The sequence below is a fragment of the Metopolophium dirhodum genome, unplaced genomic scaffold (genome assembly GCF_019925205.1).
Source record: "Metopolophium dirhodum isolate CAU unplaced genomic scaffold, ASM1992520v1 scaffold1, whole genome shotgun sequence".
NCBI lineage: Eukaryota > Metazoa > Arthropoda > Insecta > Hemiptera > Aphididae > Metopolophium > Metopolophium dirhodum.
In genome coordinates, this window is record NW_026869896.1 from 535495 (window position 1) to 558502 (window position 23008).

At 28.1% G+C, this 23008-nt stretch overlaps 1 protein-coding gene and 2 pseudogenes across 1 annotated transcript; 2 read left to right on the forward strand and 1 right to left on the reverse strand.

Moving 5' to 3' along the window:
* Positions 1–1322: 1322 nt before the first annotated feature.
* LOC132953251 (uncharacterized) lies at positions 1323–2372 on the reverse strand. Its single transcript, XM_061025771.1, has 4 exons — positions 2232–2372; positions 2045–2147; positions 1686–1970; positions 1323–1594 (listed from the first exon to the last, which is right to left on the reverse strand). The coding sequence occupies exons 1-4, from the start codon at positions 2370–2372 to the stop codon at positions 1323–1325; spliced, it is 801 nt and encodes a 266-aa protein (XP_060881754.1).
* Positions 2373–4419: 2047 nt separating this feature from the next.
* LOC132953273 (uncharacterized) lies at positions 4420–7015 on the forward strand (annotated as a pseudogene).
* A 1849-nt stretch (positions 7016–8864) lies between these two features.
* LOC132953252 (putative nuclease HARBI1) lies at positions 8865–10290 on the forward strand (annotated as a pseudogene).
* Positions 10291–23008: the final 12718 nt, after the last annotated feature.

Sequence of the window (23008 nt, forward strand, 5' to 3'; positions counted from 1 at the left end):
GGCCGCGTTTAAATATATAAGTTTTTTATACATTTTTGCATTTAGATTTTTATTTTAAATAGAACAATTATATTAAAAAATATTTTAATTATTATTGCATTTAGATTTTCTGATCTTTTTGCACATTGTTTTCTTTGTGATCTTTTATTGATATAATATGAAGTGAGCCAGAACATACATATATATACTACTTACATAGATAGACCAAGTCAATGGACAATATGGGAATATGAATATTAGTAGCGTAAGAATGTCAATAGATAGCGGGTACAGTAATTGACCACCAAATAATTATATAAATCAAGTAGACAATGAAAACATATAATATCTATATTATGGTGGTGAGGGGTACGCCGGGAAAAGACCGCACACCCGCAAAAAAATAAAGAAATATATATATTGCATAATAATAATTGTGTGTCTATTATAACTAAGTACTTATATCCGGTATCCACTATCTTATATATTATTATGTTCAAAAAGAATAATTATGAACTTGAAATAAATGGTGCTAAATAGTTCATAGTACGAAAATGAAATTAATATTTCCACTATTAGGACCAATAGTTGGTCTCCATAATATAATAATTAATAACCAATAAGTACCAACATTTTTATTAATATGGTAAATATCTGTTATGGACTATTGGACTATGGTTATTGAATTAATGATTCTTAATTGTCAATAATTTCATCTTTATTTGTACACTAATTTGCTTTTTTTCTACAACATATTTTTAAACTTAATATACAAATATTTTCCATGTATTATAATTTTGAAATACTTTATTATTTGGTAATTACTAGTTAAACAGTTGTTAATAAAATCATAAATTATTTTAAATATTTTACTAGGTAAGAAATTATTAATCTAAGATGTGTAGGTATTCAATTTTCAAATTTGGTTTTAATTGATTAACAAGTGTACTGGACTCCTATAGAATATAGACTATACAGGTTTCAGAAGTCAGTATATTATTAGTAATAATAAATTTCATAGACAAAGAAGTTAATTAATTAATAATTAATGTTGAATTCCCACCACGGACTACTACCTAGTTAGTAGATAGCTAATTTACGATTGAAACTTGAAAGTGATGAGATGTAACGGGGGACGCTGCACAGTGGTCGGAAATACAAATTTAGGCGGACAAAATTATTTTATTAACAATATGTGTTCCTAATGTTATTAAATTTTAATTTTAATTATTGTAAAATTTCAAATATGATGAAAACGCACGAAAATGAAAGAAAATGTATTTTTATTTTTATAAAAACCATACAGAGTTATAATTTTGATTTTCTGAATATTCTACAATATTTCATTCGGAATCATCGACTTTGTCACTGTCACTGTCAGAGTCACTATTTTTATCTCCCTCAACAATTAGTAATGCCCTAATATCTTCATCGAATGATTTTAAGTTCATTTTCGATGTTTTTTTTAAACTTGAAATGTAGGGATCTGATGATACAAGTAGCATATGGCCTAAATCTTCATTTTGTAAGATTCTGTTTATTTGCCTAGTACTATTTTGTCTGATGTTCCTGAAATCTTTATTTCGGGCCTCTTGAGCCTCTTCCGATAACTGGCCTGTAAAATAAACATGTTCGTTGTTATTTAACTATATTATATTATAATATTATTATAACCATATTAAATTTTAAATATTATGAAAACTTACCTATGGGTAATAAGGCAGAACGTATAACATCTGTACCATGAATTAAAATTTTGTGAACCGAAGCAGGCATATAATACCACGGGTACAGTGAAACATAAAGTTCCGCAGTCTCTAAAGTATAGGCCTCAAACTTTTCTAAATTTATCTCATAACCACTGGACATTGTCTTTAAAATCACTCCAAATCGTTTTATGAGTTGTAAATCTACATTTGTTATAGCGGATGTTAGTTCAGCATTTTTGAAAAATCTACGAGCGGTATTTCCATCATTAGTTGTTCCTTTGCCTATATAATAAAAACACAATTTTATTTAAATTTGTTTAAATTTATTGATTAAATGTATAACTTAAAATAAATACCTTGCAAGACTACATCTATAAGTAGACCTGTTTCAGTTCGAAATCGATCTTGAATGTATTTTTTTCTTTTTTCAAAAATAACTTTATCATCAGATGTCCGAACCTGTATCAACAAATAAGAAAGTTGGAAGTTATTGAACATATTTTTTATAAATTATAGTAAAAAGTCATTACTCATTGTACTAACCTGCCATTTTTTGAACTCCAATCTATATGAAATGTGTATTAAGCATTCAAAAAATCGTATGTACGCATGAAGCGTTGAGAGTCCAAATTTGAAATGCTCAGGCTGTACACTTAAATTTTTCGCCCTGGTTATATCATTCATGTCTTTTGGAGAACACTTACAAATATAGCACTTTTGGCTTGATGAACCAGTCATTGTATTGCAAACCTAAAATTTTTGATGCTCGAGTTGGAGAGGACAGTGATTCGTTGACTACACTACAAGCTGCTCTTTTTCCTGACATGTGTAATTTGTTTTTGGTGGCAAATAATATTTCTGGAGAAGTATACGATTTCGCGAGTTGTTGAATTTTACGTCTTTTATTTCGATCAGAACAATCAGAAAAAAATTTTTGAGGTCTGCCGACATTTAATGATGATTTTGGTGATCGAGGAGGTAATACAAAAAGTTTTTTTAGCCAATCAACATTTGATTCCTTAAATCTAATTATATTTCGTGAACTTTTTATCCAAAGTTTGCTTAAAACGGCTGTGAAATTAGAAATTGTTGATTTAATTTTGTTTTCGTATTCTTCTTCCCAATTGTCAGCATTATATTTTTGTTTAATATATTGTAGTAAATATCGGTTAGATACCACACTTCTTGGATTCAAAGGCCCCTTTGTTCTTAAGAATACAAACAAATCATTGTATACGATTTTTTTATTTTGATCAATAACTGAAATGTGAAAATGATAATTGCTAAACAAACAAAATTTAAAGGAAAATAACAGATATGCTAATCACAGACGCAACTCGACGCAGTTAAAAATTATGTCATTGAAAAGCTAAAGAGTTTTTGAATAATACCTATATATTTTTATATGATCATTTTAGATCTCTTCTTATATAATATCTATCAAAATGTAAAACCACTACTAAAAAAATGTTTAATAGTGATGCAATACATATACACCATGTATTTATTAGAATAATATGTATGAATTGAAATTAAACTTACCATTTGTATTGATGTCCATTTTAAAATAATAATTAAACTTTTATAATATTGAACAAATACTCTGAACACAATCGACGAAGAAATGAAGTAAAATTCTTAATCAACCGTAAATATTGTACATTTGGTCTCTAATCGTTTTACAGTTATCGCGTTTTTAAGTGGTTATTGTCGTTATAATAACCTAGAGTTTATTAAATTGTGTTATATTTATTATACTGATATAATATTAAGTGCTAAATATCTCATTTTTATCTTTTTTTTTTTTTCCATTTTGTCCGCCTAAATTTGTATTTCCGACCACTGCGCGCTGTGTATAATTTATGTTATTTTACATGTTCCCCGTTACAGATCCACCCCCCGACGTTCTGATAAGCTTTCAATCGCCATATAGTTGATTTTAAACTTTAATTTACTCATTTTACTATTTTAGTACCTATTACGTAATACATATGATAACAGAGATAATTGTAATACATATTTTTGATAATGATACTGATATTTGTGTAATCTGCACAATATAATCGTGGTAATCTGGTAATCGTATCATATTTATTATGGTTGTGAAGTGTGAACAGCCGTTTTCAGGATTTTACTCGGAGACGAATAGTTCATTACTTCATAGTTCATTGCCAAACCTGAAACCATATCAGTTTCAGTATGATCCATAGTCCATACAACTAGTGAACTATGTGAACTGAAGAATAGTTCATTTGAACTATTCACATTAATGAACTGTGAACTAATGAACTATTCACAAAAATGAACTAAACTTTCCATCTCTAGCTGACTGGCGACGAGACCACCACTCTACAGTATAAAACTGGTGTCGACTTGCAGTCCGGCGACGACAGCGCTGCATTCAGACGACCAACGTCGACTATCCACGCGTCTACCGCTCAACGGTAATAAGACCCGCGTCGACGTGCAGCCCGGCAACGACGACGCCGACCCGCGGATACAGCCACAGTCAGTGTTGCCAGATGTACGGTTTGGATCGTACTTATACGGTAATTTAGAGCAAAGTACGATCTACGATCTTACTTTGAGGACCGTACATAAATGTACGATCTTACAAATTTCAACAGACCATTGACATTTATTTAGATCTATGCTAATCATACGCTATGGATGGGGCCATGCCCATCTCGACCGAGTAAACAATTTGAAGCACATATAAATATATAAATATATGAACATATTATATTATATTATGATAACTGATAAGATATAATATCTTAAATCATGATTTACCTTGTATTTTTTATTGTTCTTGATAAGAATACAATATTTTATATCTTTGTTGGTGTTGCGTCTTTATATTTTCTATTTACAATGTCGGACATAGAAGATACGCCAGAGGTTTGTTTAGATTTTATTAGTAATTTGATTAATTATTTATGTAATATATTTGAGATAAAATACTCCTAACCAAATTATTTACAATAGGTGTTTGAAGAAGAAGGACCGTCGACACCAAAAAAGAAAAGATCTCTAAGGAATGAACTTTCCAAACATGAAAAAGAAAAACACAGAAAGCAAAAATATAGAGAAGAATGAGAGAGCAATAAGGAATTTAAAGGTTGGCTTAAACCTGAAAGGGATAATCCCTTTAAGGCTAAATGTATCATGTGCAACGTGAGTTTTGTTTCTGAACTGAGTTGCATTAAAAAACATTGTAACAGTTCGAATCATATAAAGTCACTAAAAAGTTCGTCTCACTCTAAAAATATTATGTTAAATTTTCAAGTTATGGCGAAATCTAATCCTTTAAATAATTCTGTCAAAACCGCAGAAATTAAATTGTCTGCTCTTTTAGCTGAACATAATGTAGCATTTTCATTAATCAACCATTTAGAGCCCTTATTAAAAGAAATTTTCCCAGACTCTAAAATTTGTAAAGAAATGAAATTGAAACGAACTAAAGCTACAAACATTATTACAAATGTAATTGCGCCTGTGGAAAAAGAAATGTTAAGTCTAAAACTGAATAAAAGTAAATTTTCAATTATGATTGATGAGTCAACCGATGTTGCTTGTATATCTACCATGTGTACTGTAGTACGGTTTTTTGATACAGAGTCCAAGATTATTGTTACAAGGTTTTGGGACTTAGTACAGGTCTTTGATGTAAAAGAACCAGAGACAGTTGATAAAGGAGCAACTTCAGAAAATCTGTTTAGTAAATGTATTCAGTCATTTGAAAATCATAATGTTGATGTAAAAAACATTGTTGGATTTGGTTCTGATGGCTGTTCGACAATGATGGGGTCTAAAAATTCTGTTTCAAGCCGGCTGAAAATCACATTCCCGGGAATCTTCGTAATGAAATGTATTTGTCATTCTCTTCATTTATGCTGCAGTGAAGCATGCAAGTCCTTGCCCCGAAGAATTGAAGATTTTGCTCGGAATGTATTTAATTTTTTCAGCCACAGTAGTAAGCGACAGAGCCAATATATAGAATTTCAAAACTTTTTCAATATTTCTGTACATAAATTGCTGCACCCATCTCAGACGAGGTGGTTGTCGCTATTTGCTGTTGTCCAGCGTATTTTGGAACAGTGGATGGCTTTACATTCATATTTTAATGAAAAGTGGTTTTCAGAAAAACTTGTTGCTGCAGAAAATATTTATACCCAGCTGAATGACCCTTTTACAAAAATGTATTTTTTTTTCTTGGAATGGGTGTTGCCAAAATTTAGTGCATTAAACCAGTATTTCCAAACTGAGCAAGTGGTATTGAATAATTTAAATGAAAAAATGGAATTAGTTTACAAGGAATTATTACTATGTTACATGAAAAGGGACTATGTTCTCCAAACTCCATTAGCTACATTGAATCCTGCCGATCAAAGTAAATTTATGAGTCCTTCAGAAGTTTATTTAGGAGTTAAAGTCCTTACTCATACAAAAACCCCAGCTATAGTACAAAGGCCAGATTTGCTAAAAGAATTTATTTCTAGATGTGTTGATTTTCTGAAAGTTAGCTGTGTACAAATAAAAAAACGTTATGATTTTTCTAACCCAATTTTACGATTATTAAATTTGTTAACACCAAAGGTAGCTCTTTCTTCAAAAACTAGGATTGAATATCCATCTGTGTTATGCCTTACACAACTACTGCCTAGAATGGTGAATCAAGATCAAATTCAACTTATTGATGATGAATGGCGAACATTACCATTAGTGGCTTTACCAGAAAATATTAAATTAGAAAATCAGCCTGATAAATTTTGGTCATTAATACTTGATTTGGAATCAGGTCAATTCAAAGAACTTGCTACATTTGCTTTGAATGCATTTTGTCTGCCTCACTCTAATGCTAGCTGTGAACGAGTTTTTAGTAAAATTAATTGTATTAAAACAAAATCTAGAAATAGATTGATTGTTAAAACGGTAGCTTCTACAGTTATAGCTAGTGAATGCATTAAAAAAGAAAATGGGAACTGCATTACATTTCAACCAACTAAAACAATGGTAGACAGTATGACATCATCTACATTGTACCCAACAACAAATAAGACTGATACCTTTGAAGACTTTTTTCTAGAAGACTGAATTATTATTTAAAATCTTTATTATAAAAAATGTTTTTTCACCAAAAAAGAAAAGACTGTTAATTTAAAATTGTTTTGTTTTATACATTTATAATCATGTTATAAAAACATAGTTATTATAAAATATGTTTTTTTTTATCAAGGAAGATAATACTTTTAATTTGTTTTGTTTTATACATTTATAATCATGTTATAAAAAACATAGTTATTATAAAATTTGTTTTTTTTTTATCAAGGAAGATAATACTATTAATTTGTTTTGTTTTATACATTTATAATCATGTTATAAAAACATAGTTATTATAAAATTTGTTTTTTTTTTTATCAAGGAAGATAATACTATTAATTTATTCTGTTTTATACATTAATTATAATCATGTTATAAAAACATAGTTATTATAAACATTGAGGTATATAATATAGTTTATATACCTCGATGATTATAAAATATGTTTTTTTTTTATCAAGGAAGATAATACTATTAATTTATTTTGTTTTATAGATTTATAATCATGTTATAATAAACATAATTATTATAAAATATGTTTTTTTTACCAAAAAATAAAAGACTTAATTTAAATTCTAAAATCAGAACTATTTTCGATTTTGCGAGATCTAAGTTAAATTTTTGTGTACGGTTTTGAACCAGAAAAACGAACTTGGTTGTACGGTTTTGAACGAGAAAAAACGAACTTTTTGATAAGACTGTACGATCGCTACAATTTCATAATCTGGCAACACTGGCCACAGTTCAATCATCAATCGCTGCCTATCAACCAATGCTGCGGTATCGTCAAATATTCAGCGGTTTCCGGCGTTACTTCAATAAAACGGCCCTTTACTCAGCCCTAATATTGTTAATATAAATATATTTAATATAGAAATAGAAACACGTGGTAACCGAAGCAAATAAGTTTAGTATTTATTTACGACAAGGGCCGTCCATTCGGACGAACCGTTTCAGGTTGCAATTAAAACAGATCACGATATTCAAAAAATGTTAAATACCTACAACTCCTTATAAACCTCGTAATCCCGAGGTATTACGATTATTAAATACAGAGTATTATGAAACATCTAAAAGTTCTCCGAGAAAAACAACAATTAATTCTCCTATGCCTCCAAATATAATAATAAACGAAAATGCTCAAAAATATTTACCAGATTTAGATCCAAATAATACATTTGGAATACATTTTAAAGAAAATATTGGACACATGATTGGAAAATACCCAATAATGTTTGACTTTGATGACATAATTTTAAAAGGAAAAATATATATATTAACTCCAGGTATGTGGAGATTGTCAACTCATTCAGATGTTACAAAACCAGAATTTTATACAAATGAAGATTACCAAAATTATGCAAAAATATTAATTGAAACAGATGCAATATACCAAAATAATGACAAATCGACAGGAAAACCGAAATCAAGTAAAGGTGACAAATATATTAAAATGATTAGTCCTATTTGGAAAAAAAATGAATTCAAATAAAACACCAACAATACCAAAAGAAAATTTAAATCCTATAATACCAACAACAGAAATTTTAAACCCTACAAAAGCAACAGAAAATAAAGGAGCAGGTTTAATAAATTATACAAATAACGAAATTGAATTTCATTGGATAGATAATATGAAACAATTAAATGAAAGATGTCATTTAATGGCAGCTGAAGAAAAAGCAGGAAATTATGGTTTTCATAATGAAAAACTTGGTATTCTTAAATTATTTAAAATAAAAATGGAACATTTAATTGATGATCGTAAAGGTATTGAATATTTACTACAATATGTTAATAATTTACCAAATGAAATAACAAATGACATAGAATATAATATAAAGCAATTAAGAGAAAAATATATTATAATATATCTATGGAAGAAAGGGTGGGGAATAATTATTACCACGATGACAAACTTGAAATTCTTAATTTTTGTATTAAAAAAATGGAAAAAGTAATTGACATTCCTAATAAAGGTCCAATATAACTACTGACCGGTAAGTACATACTATACAGTATACAGGCATAATTTTTATTTTATTAATGAAATATTTTTTTAGGAATATGACAATGTCACCAATGAACAAAGTACTCATTACACTGCGGTTTTATGCATTGGGGACTATGTTAAAATCAGTGGCCGATATGTTTGGTGTTAGTATATCTTGTGCTAGTAAAACAATAACAGATGTTTCGTACGTGATTGCCGAATTGAGTAGCATATTTATACAAATCCCTGTACATAATATTAAAGATACAAAAATGAAGATGTACGAAATAGCAAGATTTCCATTAGTCTTCGGTGCCATTGATTGTACACATGTACGAATTCAATCACCAGGAGGTCACGATAGTGAAATGTTTCGAAATCGTAAAGGGTAAATATTGACATAAAATAATACTTATATCTGTATGGCAGTAAAGTGGATACCTATAATATATTATACATATTATAAATTATATACCTACTATAATTATTAATTATTATAATGTACTATATAATATACAGTATACACAGTATGTTTCATTTACATGTATAATGTATATATTTACAATGTTATGGGTACATGTGTGTCACAAAATAATTACCAAAATTCTTTTTAAATTCAAAGGCATCAGAAAGAATCATTTTGAGTAACCTTATAAATGACTGTAATATTTGTATAATATACCTACAGAATACAGATGCATGTAAAATTTACATATAACTATGAGCTAATGCTATTATTGTATTATAATTTAAAATTATACTTTTTTATATGTTGTAGATATTTTTCTTTGAATGTGCAAGCCCTTGTGAATTCAGAATTGCAGTTTATGGATATTGTAGCTAGATGGCCAGGTTCAGCACATGACAGTCACATATTCCGAAATTCAAGATTATTTTCTAGGTTAGAATTTGGAGAATTTCAGAAAATGGCTATCCTAGGTGACAGTGGGTATGCATTAAAACCATACTTATTAACACCAATATCAAACCCTGTTGGACGTATACAGATGTTGTACAACGAATCTCAAATTAGAACAAGGAATGTAGTTGAAAGGAGTTTTTTGGGTCTGGAAGAGACGATTCCCAGTATTATCACTTGGTATATATTTTCAAGTTTTTTAATTTTAATTTTTACTATTATTTTTTTTGTAATCCTCCCATTTATAATTTCAAGGTTTACGATTACAACTTAAAACGGTTCAAGCCATTATAGTGGCAACAGCAGTACTGCACAATATATGTAGAGAGATGAAAGAAGATTTACCAAATGATAATTTTGAGTTAACGGAACAACATAACGAGACTGAAGACATTATTGAAGTCGAATATAATGATGATGGTAGGGACCAAGACTCGACAATGAGAGACATGCTCTTAAATAACTATTTTGCAAGGTAATAATTGCATACACAAATACTTTATTAATTGTATACATATTTTATTTATTATGAATACAATCTAACCTAACCTTATATTTTTTTATTTTTCAGATTAGTTACAGATTAATTACAGATTTAAAATTGGTACAGATTAATACCAACAATGAAATTTAATAAAATATGTACATATATAATTTTACAATTTTAAATATAAATAATAAATATTGAATTAATTTTTAATTAAAATTCATTTTTATCAAGGTTCAATAATGTTTTTTTTTTAATTTCTATATCCAATTCCAAAGCTTTGACACGTAACTCATGTTCAATTTTATCCCATTCAAAACGCATTGCTGTTCTCTCACTTTCCATCTTAACCAAATCCAACTGTTGTTTATAGACCTCATTCTTTTTATTTAAATTTAAACTATTATTATGATTCCTCCTTTTCTGTATTAGTGGACTATTATACTTGGTTTTTGCTTTACCAGTTTGCAAATTACTGGAAATAGGGTGACGTAATGCACCTGGATACCAAGTATTCCAATCGTGTTGATAACTAGTTGTAGGTATTTGAGGAATAATCACATCTTCACTCTTCTTGTTCTCAACTGTAACCAACTTCTATAAATAACAATTTCTATATAATTAGTCAGTATTAAGATATTATTTTTATACAGATATACTACATTATTCAACTGTCCAGTTTCTTTAAAGCATGTATTTACATTATGTAATTGACTATCTTCAATCATATTTGGGCTATGCATCATATTTTATAGTACTACCACCTCCATGCCGGTTATATCAATATCTTCTGAATTATTTGGAACTAGTTCTGATGAATATAAAAAAAATAATTTACAAACAACATTAGATTAAAAAATGTACGATCAAAATAAATTAAATTTACTTATATTGTCAGAGTCAAAGCCACTGTCTAACCCAATAGCTGAAACACCTAGTAACTCAACAATTTCTTTATAATATTTCATTGGTTTAAACTGTTTAGCTGTACCTCCACCAGTCATGTACATTTCTTTTTTCTCCAATGCTAAACGTTGCTTTACGTCTATCTTCAATTTTTCCCATTTGCTTTTAATTGACTTTGTACCTCTTTGCACACCTAATTTATGGTACATAAATAAAAAATTGATTATGTATTTGTTAATATTTTTAACAAGTACATAGTACAAGTTTTTCTAATCCAGTGATAAATTATATATTAATATGCTGTGTTATTATTATTGGTAACATGCCTAAGAATTTTGGTTTTGAATATTTTTTACAAAAGCTTTTATTTTTGACAAAAATAATTACAGCTTAACCAATGCTAGGCATGTGCATGATTTTGGGTGCAGGTCGATTACAGCAGATTATATTCTTATTAGGTTAGGTTAAGAAGCCAGTACATAATAAAATGTCCAATAAAATACCAATTATTACTTTATAATAAAATGCTTACCCGATGATGATAATAATAATATATCTAAAATAATAATTTAAAAATTTCATTATGTATTATATTCCTTTGTGCTCACATTTATTGTATAATATTCATATAGGTACTTACCCGTAGATACTACCAATGATTTATCAATTTTCTCCCACACTTCTTTTTTTTTTTGCCACATATCAGCATCCGTCTCTTTATTTTCTACTATATGACCATTTTCTAGTATAAGTTGAACTAAAATTTCTTCTTCGCAAGAAGAGAAATTCACCTGCCTATCTCTTTTTGTGTTAATCATTTTACAAAATATAGATAACTAATAACAGTAAAATTCCAACGGTAAAAAAGACAAAACGGTAAAACGGTAATGTCAACATAAAATAAATGAACATGTAAAATTCAGATATTATAAAAAAAATAGCATCAGTTTTCAGTGTTATCAAAATATAATATGTTCCATTATCAGTTATTGCACAACAGCTAGTTTCAATAGCCAATGAAATCGTTGTTATGTTTGAGATTAATTAACTGACGGATAGTACTAGCGGTGACATTGTAATAATGGTTTAATCTAAACTTGCCACTTAAGTCCCCGCTACGCTAAACTGCACGCTAGCTTAACTGACGGATAATTATAATTTAGCAAGACATTGTAATAACGGCCCTTAGCATACTAAGGCCCGTTCTTACAATGTCCGGTTAAAGTGTCCGTAAAGTGTTGGTTACCTAACCATAATGTCGTCGGTTAAATACCGGTTACCGGAGCTTAAAACAATCTGTTCTTACAACCTTCGATTAACGATCGTATAACTAACCGTCAGTTATGTAACGAACCCAATAATACACATAATATATTATTGTGATCGTTCCGCCTTCAGCTACATTTGGCAACATAAAAAACTAGATAAACAATGGCACATTAATCAAAGTCATATCTGCAAATAGAAAACCTATGGGAGGATACTGAGAGGGCAATGCGAATCTTGTTATCTCATTACTATAATCTCACCTTCAATTCTAAATGTATGAATATAACAATTAAATATTTAATCTTAATTATCTCATTACAATAGGTACTACAATCTCACCTTAAATGCGTGAATATAACAATTAAATATTGTTATGGAAAATGCATATATATATGTATATATATATATATATGTATGAAGTGCATAGTATCTAGAAAGTAACGGATGGCGTATGACATATATCGCAAACACGATAACAGGATACGATTGTCGGAATAACCAGACGTGGAAATGTATCAATGATTAATTGAACAACGTCCTGTGAAATCCGCTGATAAATCGATAGACTAGGGGGGAAGTAGGAGAGCAAGAGGCCCTATAAAACCAGACCCGAAACGGCCTGTAGATCAGACGTGTAACACCACAGCACAGGCGAGCACCTTCACGAATGACAGCGCAATAACTTGTCAAATTGTACTTAGAATATTTTCAATAAAACAACTAACTTTTCAACCAGTATTAAATTATTTATTAACTCTACCTGAAGAAAATCCTCTACAATCAGTCTTGCTACCTGCAACTTTATGAGCTAAGCAGTAACTCAATTGCTAGATCATAACAGTTATAATACAAGTGATTCCCAAAACAACCGCGCATGACCAAATTTTAATGTTCTACGCATGCGTCGTTCTCGAGTTATCATTTATTATTGTTGTTATCATTTATCAGTCAGATAATTCGATATAATATAGCATAGTCCTATATTGTTATATGTTCTTCATTTGTGTCTGTTTCGTTTTTTAATTTTGAAAAACATGTCGAAAAATAATATGAAGAGACCTCGTTGCACTAATTTCTCTGCAACAGAAGAGAATACGTTGGTCGAGTTGGCCGCAAAATATTCTAACGTGTTGGAATGTAAAAAATCAGACCACGATGTTTGGCAGGGAAAAATTTAGGGAAATTTAGGGAAAAATACCCCTTTCAATTTCTGTATTGTTCCCCATATTCTCTCGATAGAGATTGTAATTTGATGTGGGTACAATCTATTGCACCTATTACTTTTGGGAAACGGGCTAATCCATAAAACTTCACTTTCAGCTCCATTATCTCTGCTATTGTTTTAAGCATTTTTATATATCTACAAAAACAAATTATAATTAATATACATATCAAATAATTCTTAAAAATCATCAAAGATCAAGAAAACCCCATTGAATTCTTTTCTCCTCTCCAATTTTCCAAAATACAGGTAGGTTCTATTATCTTATATTGAATGTATTGATATTACAATGTGTGTTTTTTTTTAATTTAAAATTTTTTTTTGTTTCATCACCTTTTAGGACAGTAAAAAAAAGTGCTTAAATTTTCTTCAATGATATTTTTGTTAATAGGAAAGTGAATCTAGTTTAGGGGGTCAAAAGCGCCGTGAAAAAATAACAAAAGAAAAGTTAAGGAAAAACGTAAATATTTACTCAAAATAGATTTTCGACTAAATCGATTTTGGTTTTTGGTGTAACTTTACAACAAATTACCGTAGACATATGAAATTTTGACTGAATGTTTAAATTAGCATTTTATGTAGGCTGCTGATATATTGTTACAATAGCAGTTGAAAAATATTAAAAATAAATGGTCACAATTTTTTTTTATAAGCATTCAAAGTTCGATTTTTGACAAAATTTAAGATTTAATAATTATTTTGCAGTTGAAACTTTATAAAATGTTTAACTTTTATAGCTAAGGATTGAAAATTTAAAACAAGATTCCACGTAAATAGGTTATATTATATAAATTCCTTTATTCACAATATTATCATTAAATATACTACCCTAGTAGTATCATAGGTTGGCAGACCGTCTTCGTTCAACAATAGTTAAACCTAAAAACTATTTCAAAAACATTGAATTTCGTTTTTTTTTAAAATTCAAAATATACAATGGATGTAACTTATTATGATAAACAATGTAATCTCCGAGGTTTGTAACCCTATACTTCACTGTTTTTGAGTAAAACAACTCGTAAAAGTTTTTCATAATGTTTTGATTTTAAATTACGTTTTCTCGAGAACCCATCAGTCAAACAAATATTTTTTACTGGTCACTTGATCTCCTCAGTATTTTGTTATAGACACAGTTTTTAATTTTTATAAAATATAAAAATTGAAGATATTTGGTTTTCAAAAATAGTCAAACCAAAAAATTTGTTTCAAAAAAATTGAATTTCGTTTTTTTTTCTAATTCAAAATATACGATGGACGTAACTCATTATGATAATAACGTATAAACATTATGATGTAGCTTAATTTTTATCATAATAAAAAGTAATCATAATAAGTTACATCCATCGTATAGTTTGAATATTTTTATCTCCGATGTCTGTAGCCCAGTACCTCAGTATATAATATATACTGAGGTACTGGGCTACTGGATATTATCTCACTGTTTTACATATTGAGTAACGATATTGTACACTCATCGTACACTCATCTTGGTCGATTAAACAGTAGTTATGAAGAACTTTATTCATAATTGTTAATTGTAACAAAAAAAATAACAAAAATGTATACACTATACTACGTGAAAACTCCAACGTCGAATTTAAAACAAAAATCAATAATAAAATGATGATAAAGTGTATTATTGATAACACAAACCGACAGATTTTAGATAACTGGAGGATAACCGGCCGAATTCGGCCGGTTAAAAATCTGACCGTAAAACATCCGGTAACCGGAGACTTTTTGCATAACCGACGTATGTAAGAACCAACTGTCCGTTAAATTTCAGTATAACCTCCGGTTAGCGCTAACCGACACTTAACCGGACATTGTAAGAACGGGCCTTAGGTACATAGGTACTTAAAAATTAAAATTGTATATAAAATATTACCTCCGGTTATCTTTGTTTTTTTTGTGAAAAAATTGAGTGTATCCAAATTGTTGGACTGTCGTTTATTTTTTGATTTTTCTGTACATGAATCTGTATGTCGTTTCCAGTTTTTAAAATTGAAATTTTTGTCGCGAATACGTCCACAATTTACACACTTATTCATTTTGAATAAATGTAGGTAGGTATAATTATGGATTAATAAAAACCGATATAAAAAAGAAGACTAATGAATTACACTAAGTCACAAAATAATAAACAGAAACAAGTAACAACACTACCAGTTACCACTCGATGACGAATTGCCGAAATAAAAATGGAATGCCACCAATACCAATGGAACCAATAGAAAACATGAAACATTATTCTAGTATAAATTGTAAATACAAATGTATTTATAGCCATCAGTGTTATCATAATTAGAAATTCTCACAATCCGGTTCAAAACTTCAGTTTGGTTTTCAGAAATATCGATAAGACGATATTACGATAACCACCAACTGTCAGTGTAATAATAAATAAATAATAGGTTATAATATTTATAATCATTTATTAGTATTCTATGGTTATTATAGTTCCATTGTAAAACTAATCTGTTGTTAAAAATGTGAATGTTAATATTATACTATTATATTACTTTATGTCTTATGATACTACCTACGTTATATGAGGAGCCTTAAGATTCTAATGACCATTAGGGGCTAGGCCCCTAGGACCACCTACCCCATTTAAGCTATTGTTTTAACAACACTTATTAAGGGGGTTCGGCACCACTGGGAATAGGTGCAGCTAGTGCGTTAGTTGGAGGTGTAACTTCAATTGTAAACAGTGTTAATGATTCCAAACATAAAAAAGCAGTTGAAAAAGAAACAATTTGACATAATAAAGCTATGGAAAATAAAGGTTCTGGATTGAAAAAAAAAAAAACAAATCGAAAAAATGAACAATTTCATTAAATCATCATTTATGAAAAATGTAAAAAAAAAAATTCTAAAAATCGAACCGCTGAGTAATTTTGACATAATACAATTTGGATATAATATAAAAATATTCAGAGGTTGTTTCATGAGAGATGAATTACCTCTTAAGCCGTGGTTAAATGAATGTGGGATATTAAATTTAAATAATTCTACTCAAGAAGGATCCCATTAGGAGGTTGCATGGAAAAAAATAAAATATAAAAAATTGTATTTCGATTCATTTGGAATGTCTCCTCCACCAGAACTTGTAAAATATTTAGGTGAAGATAATCGTAAGTGGTCCGATGACAAAATTCAAGATTATGACGATCCACCTATATGTGGACATTTATGTTTAGAATTTTTAAAAAACTATAAAAAATTTATTTAAAATTTAATAATATATAATTGAATGGTGATGATCTAATACATCGTCTTAAATGTAAAATTCAAACAAAAAATATTGATGCTTCTAAAATTCAAATAGTTAATGGTAGATGGAGAATTTCATCAAAATTTTTCATCTGTAACACAAATAAAATTAATTTATAAAAAATCCTACAATTGGACATAATATTCCCAATAAAAAATTAAATAATACAGATAAAATGGTATTAGCTTAAGAATTTCATAAACCTGTTGGAATAAGATTTCCTAAAAGAAGAATTTTTACTAAAGGTATTGATGATTTATGGGCTGTTGATTTAGTTGTAATGAGAAATTATTCAGATTAAAATGAAGGTAATTCTTATATAATAACTGTTATAGATACGTTTTCAAAATTTTCTTGGACATTACCACTCAAAAAGAAAGATGGAATTGGTGTTTAAAAAACATTTGAAAAAATAATAAAACTGGCAAAATCACAAAATCATCAAGCACCAAAACACCTTACTTCACGCAGATAAAGGTTTGGAATTTGAAAATAAACATAACAAAAAAGTTTTGCAAGAATATGGAATTAAATTGTACCACATCAAAAATGAAGAAAAATCGTCAATTATTGAAAGATTTATAGAACCTTAAATGGGAAAATGAGATTACATTTTGAAGTCACAAATTCTAAAAAATGGATTAAAATTTTACAAAGTTTAATAGATATAATTTCAAAGACATATATCGATCTATTGGTATGAAACCTTGTGAAGTAAATAAATCTAACAAAGATGTTGTTCTACACAAATTATTTTCTTCAAAAAACAAACCTAATCCAAAAATTAAATCTAGTGTAGGTGACAGAGTAAGAATAAAAGCATATAAAAAACATTTGGTAATAAATATAGTAATAATTGGACAAGAGAAATATTTATACTTAATGAAATTTTAAACACAAATCCTATTACTTATAAAATTATAGATTTAAACAATGAAGAGATTGAAGGGAGTTTTTATAACGAAGAGTTACAAAAAACAAAATTTTAGATAATATTTTTAATAGAAATTATTTTTATTAAAAAATTGAATGTAAAAAAAATAATAAAGAATATAATACAGAATGGAAGGATTAAACAAAATTGAACCTTTAATTAAAGAAATTAATACATACAATAAAATTAATGTATATCCTGCTAAAACTTGTGAAAAATGTAATTTAACAATTGGTTACAAAAGTTGGGCTGCTCATTTGAAGTCTTATAATCATCAAAAAAATGATCCAGATCAAACAATTTTGCCTTTTAGAGTTAATAAAAAATACAAGGGTATACCAATTAATCAAGAAAGAGTAAAAAATTGTAATTTTGTGAAATTAATGCTATGGGTTGAACCAGGGTGTTCCACATCATATTTTTCTCCTATATCGGAAGAATTGGAATGTGAGACACATAACTAAATCTGGCTTATTTGAGCTGTACAACAATTCTCGCACTACAGCTTGCTTGTTATCTGAAAAACATTTAAATAAATCAAATCGTTTTAAATGATCGTATTTAAACTGTAAATATATAAACCCATTACTTTTGACATTTATTTTTGAAAATTATGAACCACATAGTTGTTTACTACCAAATGAACTCATGTGCAGTGCAGGTGTATTTTTGGACAGTGGCTTTTTTTCAATAGTGGCTCACTATTGTCTAAATCAAACATTTTACAACCGTTTAATAAATAAATTATACTACAGGTAAATAAAAATACATTAAATAACAAAATCATATTACATTCAATACTTCTTTTTGAGGATAAAGGTTCAGTGTAAATTAATTGTTTTTCACTAAATGGTTTCAAAGTTTCGTTTGAAGATTTTTGTTTGGATGAAAACTGCTTCATAGTGCAGAGCTCTCTATTAGGATCTAAAAAATATACCATTATTTATAAGATGGGTTAAATTTTAACCATTCACTAAAATACTAATTCATTAAAATAACAAGATACCTTCATAATTGTTCGCTAGATTATCCAATTTTAATGGTGACCAACCATTTTGGTTTTTTCTATTGTTGATCAATTTGATGGCTTTATCCTGATGGACACATGACTACAGGTGGATCCTTATTATCCATCAATTTTTTTTCAGAATCAATACCTATTTATAATACAATAGTTGAAAATTATATCAAAAATTATAAACTACTTAGCGCCACTATAGTGGGTCAAATCAAAAACATTGGCTATTGATGATATATTTAAACTACTGCTAGACTAATATTTTGTGCGCTTAGAACGAATTGTAAAAATTGTTAATTTTTGAAAAATAATAATAGTATTAACTTTTAAATATACAACTTGCATGAATTATTACTTTGAAATTGAAAAGTTAATTATATAATAGAAGTACAGAAAATCAGGTTTTAATCAATACAAATCACTGCATGAGTCAAAATCTTTTATTTTAATAATCAAAGTTGAATATAAAAACTTTGGGTGACTAAATTTAAGTATTAGATACACATACAATGGTTATTTAGCTGAAAATCAATAAGTCCTATAGTCCATCTGTTTCCCAACTATATAGGTATTATTTAGATTTACATTTTTTACAGCTATAATTTAAGAAACTTTGAAATTTCCCATATTTATGCACTATAATATACTATATGTTAAGTATGTTCATGTTCAAAATACCTATTTAAAAACAATTTCAAGGAAATATAATTGTTTTGAGAAAAAAATTGTGAGAATATAAGAAAACTAATTTGATGGACTTTAAAATATAATTAATAGGAACCGTTTACATTCTAATTAGTCTGCAAATCAAAACTGTATAAGTTTATAACAAGTACATTTATAAATGACAAAAATATGACAATAAAATAGTAAAATATAATACCACCTTACCATTAATAACAGCTAAGGTACTTTTAAAAACGTTGGCGATGAAGAACGATCACTTAAATGTTCAGTGTTAATCATAGCAGTTGTACTTAACTTAGATTTGTTGTATGGCAAATCATCATTATCAGAATCTAAATTAAAATCAAATGATCATATTAAAACTATTAACTGGTATATCATTAAATTGTATACATTATAATTGTTTAATTTATGTTACATGGATTAAAATAATTTTAAATCAATTGGTATTTGAAAATAAGACATAATATATCGTGCATTTTTTACCTAAAAACAATGGGCAAGAATTCGTAGATAAAGTAGGCGAATGCATAATTTCTTTTTGGTGTTTTCTTCCAACTCTAACTGTTTCATCTGCAGATGATAAATCGGTCATGGTCATGGCTTTTATAGCTTTATGTTTAGCTTCAACTAATGAATCTACAATAGGGTGGCCAGATTTAATTTTTAGAAATCCGGGACACCAAAATTCATAAAAAATAGGTAATAAAGGGATTATAGTAGGTATATACTTACTAATATCTAGTAAGTTTATACTATATAATTACATAGGTAGCTGTATATAACTTTTAGGTATAAATAATATTCAAATTAATCAATTAGATAGGCTATCTTTATTTTATGAACACTTAAAATTCAAATAAAAACAATAATACAATTTCCAGCCGTTAAGATAAGTATACTAATCTAGGTAGATTTTACTGATTTATTATTTTTCTTTATTTTTGTCGTCCAAAGAGACCTTATATTTTTCAGTGCTGTGTACTTTCTTCAGTAGTGTAGAATTTTTTATTATTTCATTGTAAAATTCAATGCAACTCAATCCATATCTTTTTGTTATCAGACAACATTCTATTGTTTTAGTATCCATTTGATTTCGAACGTCAGTCCAAGTAGTTGTCATTAAAGAAAATACTCGCTCTATTGACGCGTTTGACCCCGGTAAACAAAATGCAAACTCTACAACCATTGCCAGATTTGATACATTTACATCTTTTTCTTTAAATATATTAAATATTTGTACCCATTTTTGTTCTATTAAAACAACATTTTTTGTCCAGTCATCAAATTTGTCTTGAAAAATGTTTATAAAAGCCATAAACTCATCAAAGTATTCATCTTCATTAACTTTAACATATTTTGATAACATCTTTATTGTATTTTTAGCATTATTCCATGTAACTGTATTTTTGTTTGTTAAGTGCAACCAATTTAATTCAACCATTAGTGCCTGGTTAGGTAATGTCCACTTTTGAATATACGATATACATAAATCGTAAAACTTTTGACAGTTTATATCAAATTCTTTTTTAACTAAATAACCCTCTTCTTCAATAGAATCAATCATTATCTCCATTTCAGTATTAATAAAATGTTCATTCTTTCTGTTTTTTAAGTTATTTAATAAACTGTTTAATATATCAATTAATTCAAATGCCGAAATTTTTTCCCCTTCAATTTTTTGAATATAGTTATTGAACAGTTTAAGCATACTTTGTATAAATTTCATAGATAATAGAGCAGTGACGTTTTGAAAAAAGTCAACCACTATCTTAGGACTCGAATCTTGTGAAATAAAATACGACTTTAGGCCATCAAACATTAAAATAATTCTGTCAATTGCAGGAGACAGCGATAGCCATCTAGTTTTGGCATGTGATAAAATATCACGGTATTGGACATCAGCAAAATCGCAAAATTCTTTTAATTTTTCTACCCGCACTGTATAAATGTGGAAATATCCAAAAAGTTTAACTGTAATAGCTTCTACGTCAATGGGACGAATGGCCACCCTAATCTACAATAATTATAGTTTTATCCTTAAATAATAAATTTAATACAAGCATATCTATAACCTATTTAATATCGATCTAATATGAAAAATTAATAGGAATATTATTTATATTTACCAATGCCTTTGTATAATTCTCTGCTATTTAAATAAACAAATTCAATTTCATTAGGCATACATTTTTTTCAATCAGCCTTGAAGCTGTTTTATTATTTTTAGGCCAAGCCCGTATCAACTGTGTCGTCATCAAAAAAATGAACAACTGAGTATGGCATATTAAAAATAATAAAACATACACACAACTACACAAACTAGGTGTCCTAAAATATATAAAATACAATTTTTTTAATATGACTAAATTTATACTGTTACAAAACAAAGTTGTTAAAATAAATACATAAATAAAACTTTTGAAGTTACATTTAATATCAAATGAGCATTATTATACATTTTTAGAGCCTTATTAAATTATTTACTGCACAAATAAACATTTATATATATTAGTTATTTAATGAATGTAGGATTGGTAACGAAATTTGCTTATTATTGTGAAAATTGAAAACTATATATTCTTGAAACGAGTGACTAATAGTAATAGGTACAATATTTTCTGATAAATTTGAAACATATGTTACTCCCAGTTTTAAACTATTTATCGGTTTGTCATAAAACGATAAAATATTATTGAATAACTTGGCGACAAAAAAATGTAATCCTGTTATATGATTACAACAAATATTTAAGAATTTATAAATATGTAATATCCCTTCTTTTGAAAAGCCAATAAAACAATCTGTTATTGAGTTTTTTTTTAATTTTAACATCATAATTGACAATGACAATTTGGAATTGTGAAGTAACATTGCCCAATATCGGCCCATTATTATGAGGTTTCTTATACTCAATAGAATAAGGTAATAGATTAGATATAGGAGGTTTATTAATAAACTCAAGAAATTCTTGGTATTGCTTTATGACTTTTTCCAAAGGTTTTTGATGTTTACGAACCATTTTTTTTAGGGACTTCATATAGTTTTCAAAAGGAAAACAAGACGATTCTAAAGGACCAATTTTTTTGTAGTCATCAACAATATGAAGAAGCCTATGTACGTTTTCTGTCCATAAATTATACCAAATTTTTGAACGAAATATGACAATAGTTTTTCTATAAACCTAACAAGTTCATCACTGCTATTTTTAACTAGAAGAATCCTAAAACAAATATGCAAACACATGAAATGTAAATAGCATTCATTGTTAATAATATCTTTTAAGACTATAGGACCAATATAAAGAAGAAATAGTCTAAATTCAGTGGCTTTCCATCTAGGAACTTTGTTTAACCCTCTGGGAAATCTAGAAAAATCAGAAGTCATAGAAGATTTTAAAAACAACAAATTACCTGATATTTCTTCTACTTTTCGGTTTTGTAAACGAACAGAAATGGGTGATCCTTTTATATTTCCTAACCACAACATAATTAGTTTTTTAACA

Coding starts and splice junctions, on each gene's coding strand:
- LOC132953251 (XM_061025771.1), bottom strand. CDS start 2,372: ATGAATGATATAACCAGGGCGAAAAATTTAAGTGTACAGCCTGAGCAT. Junction 2,148..2,231: donor TGGAGTTCAAAAAATGGCAG/GTTAGTACAATG, acceptor TTGTTGATACAG/GTTCGGACATCTGATGATAA. Junction 1,595..1,685: donor TTCTGCCTTATTACCCATAG/GTAAGTTTTCAT, acceptor TTTATTTTACAG/GCCAGTTATCGGAAGAGGCT.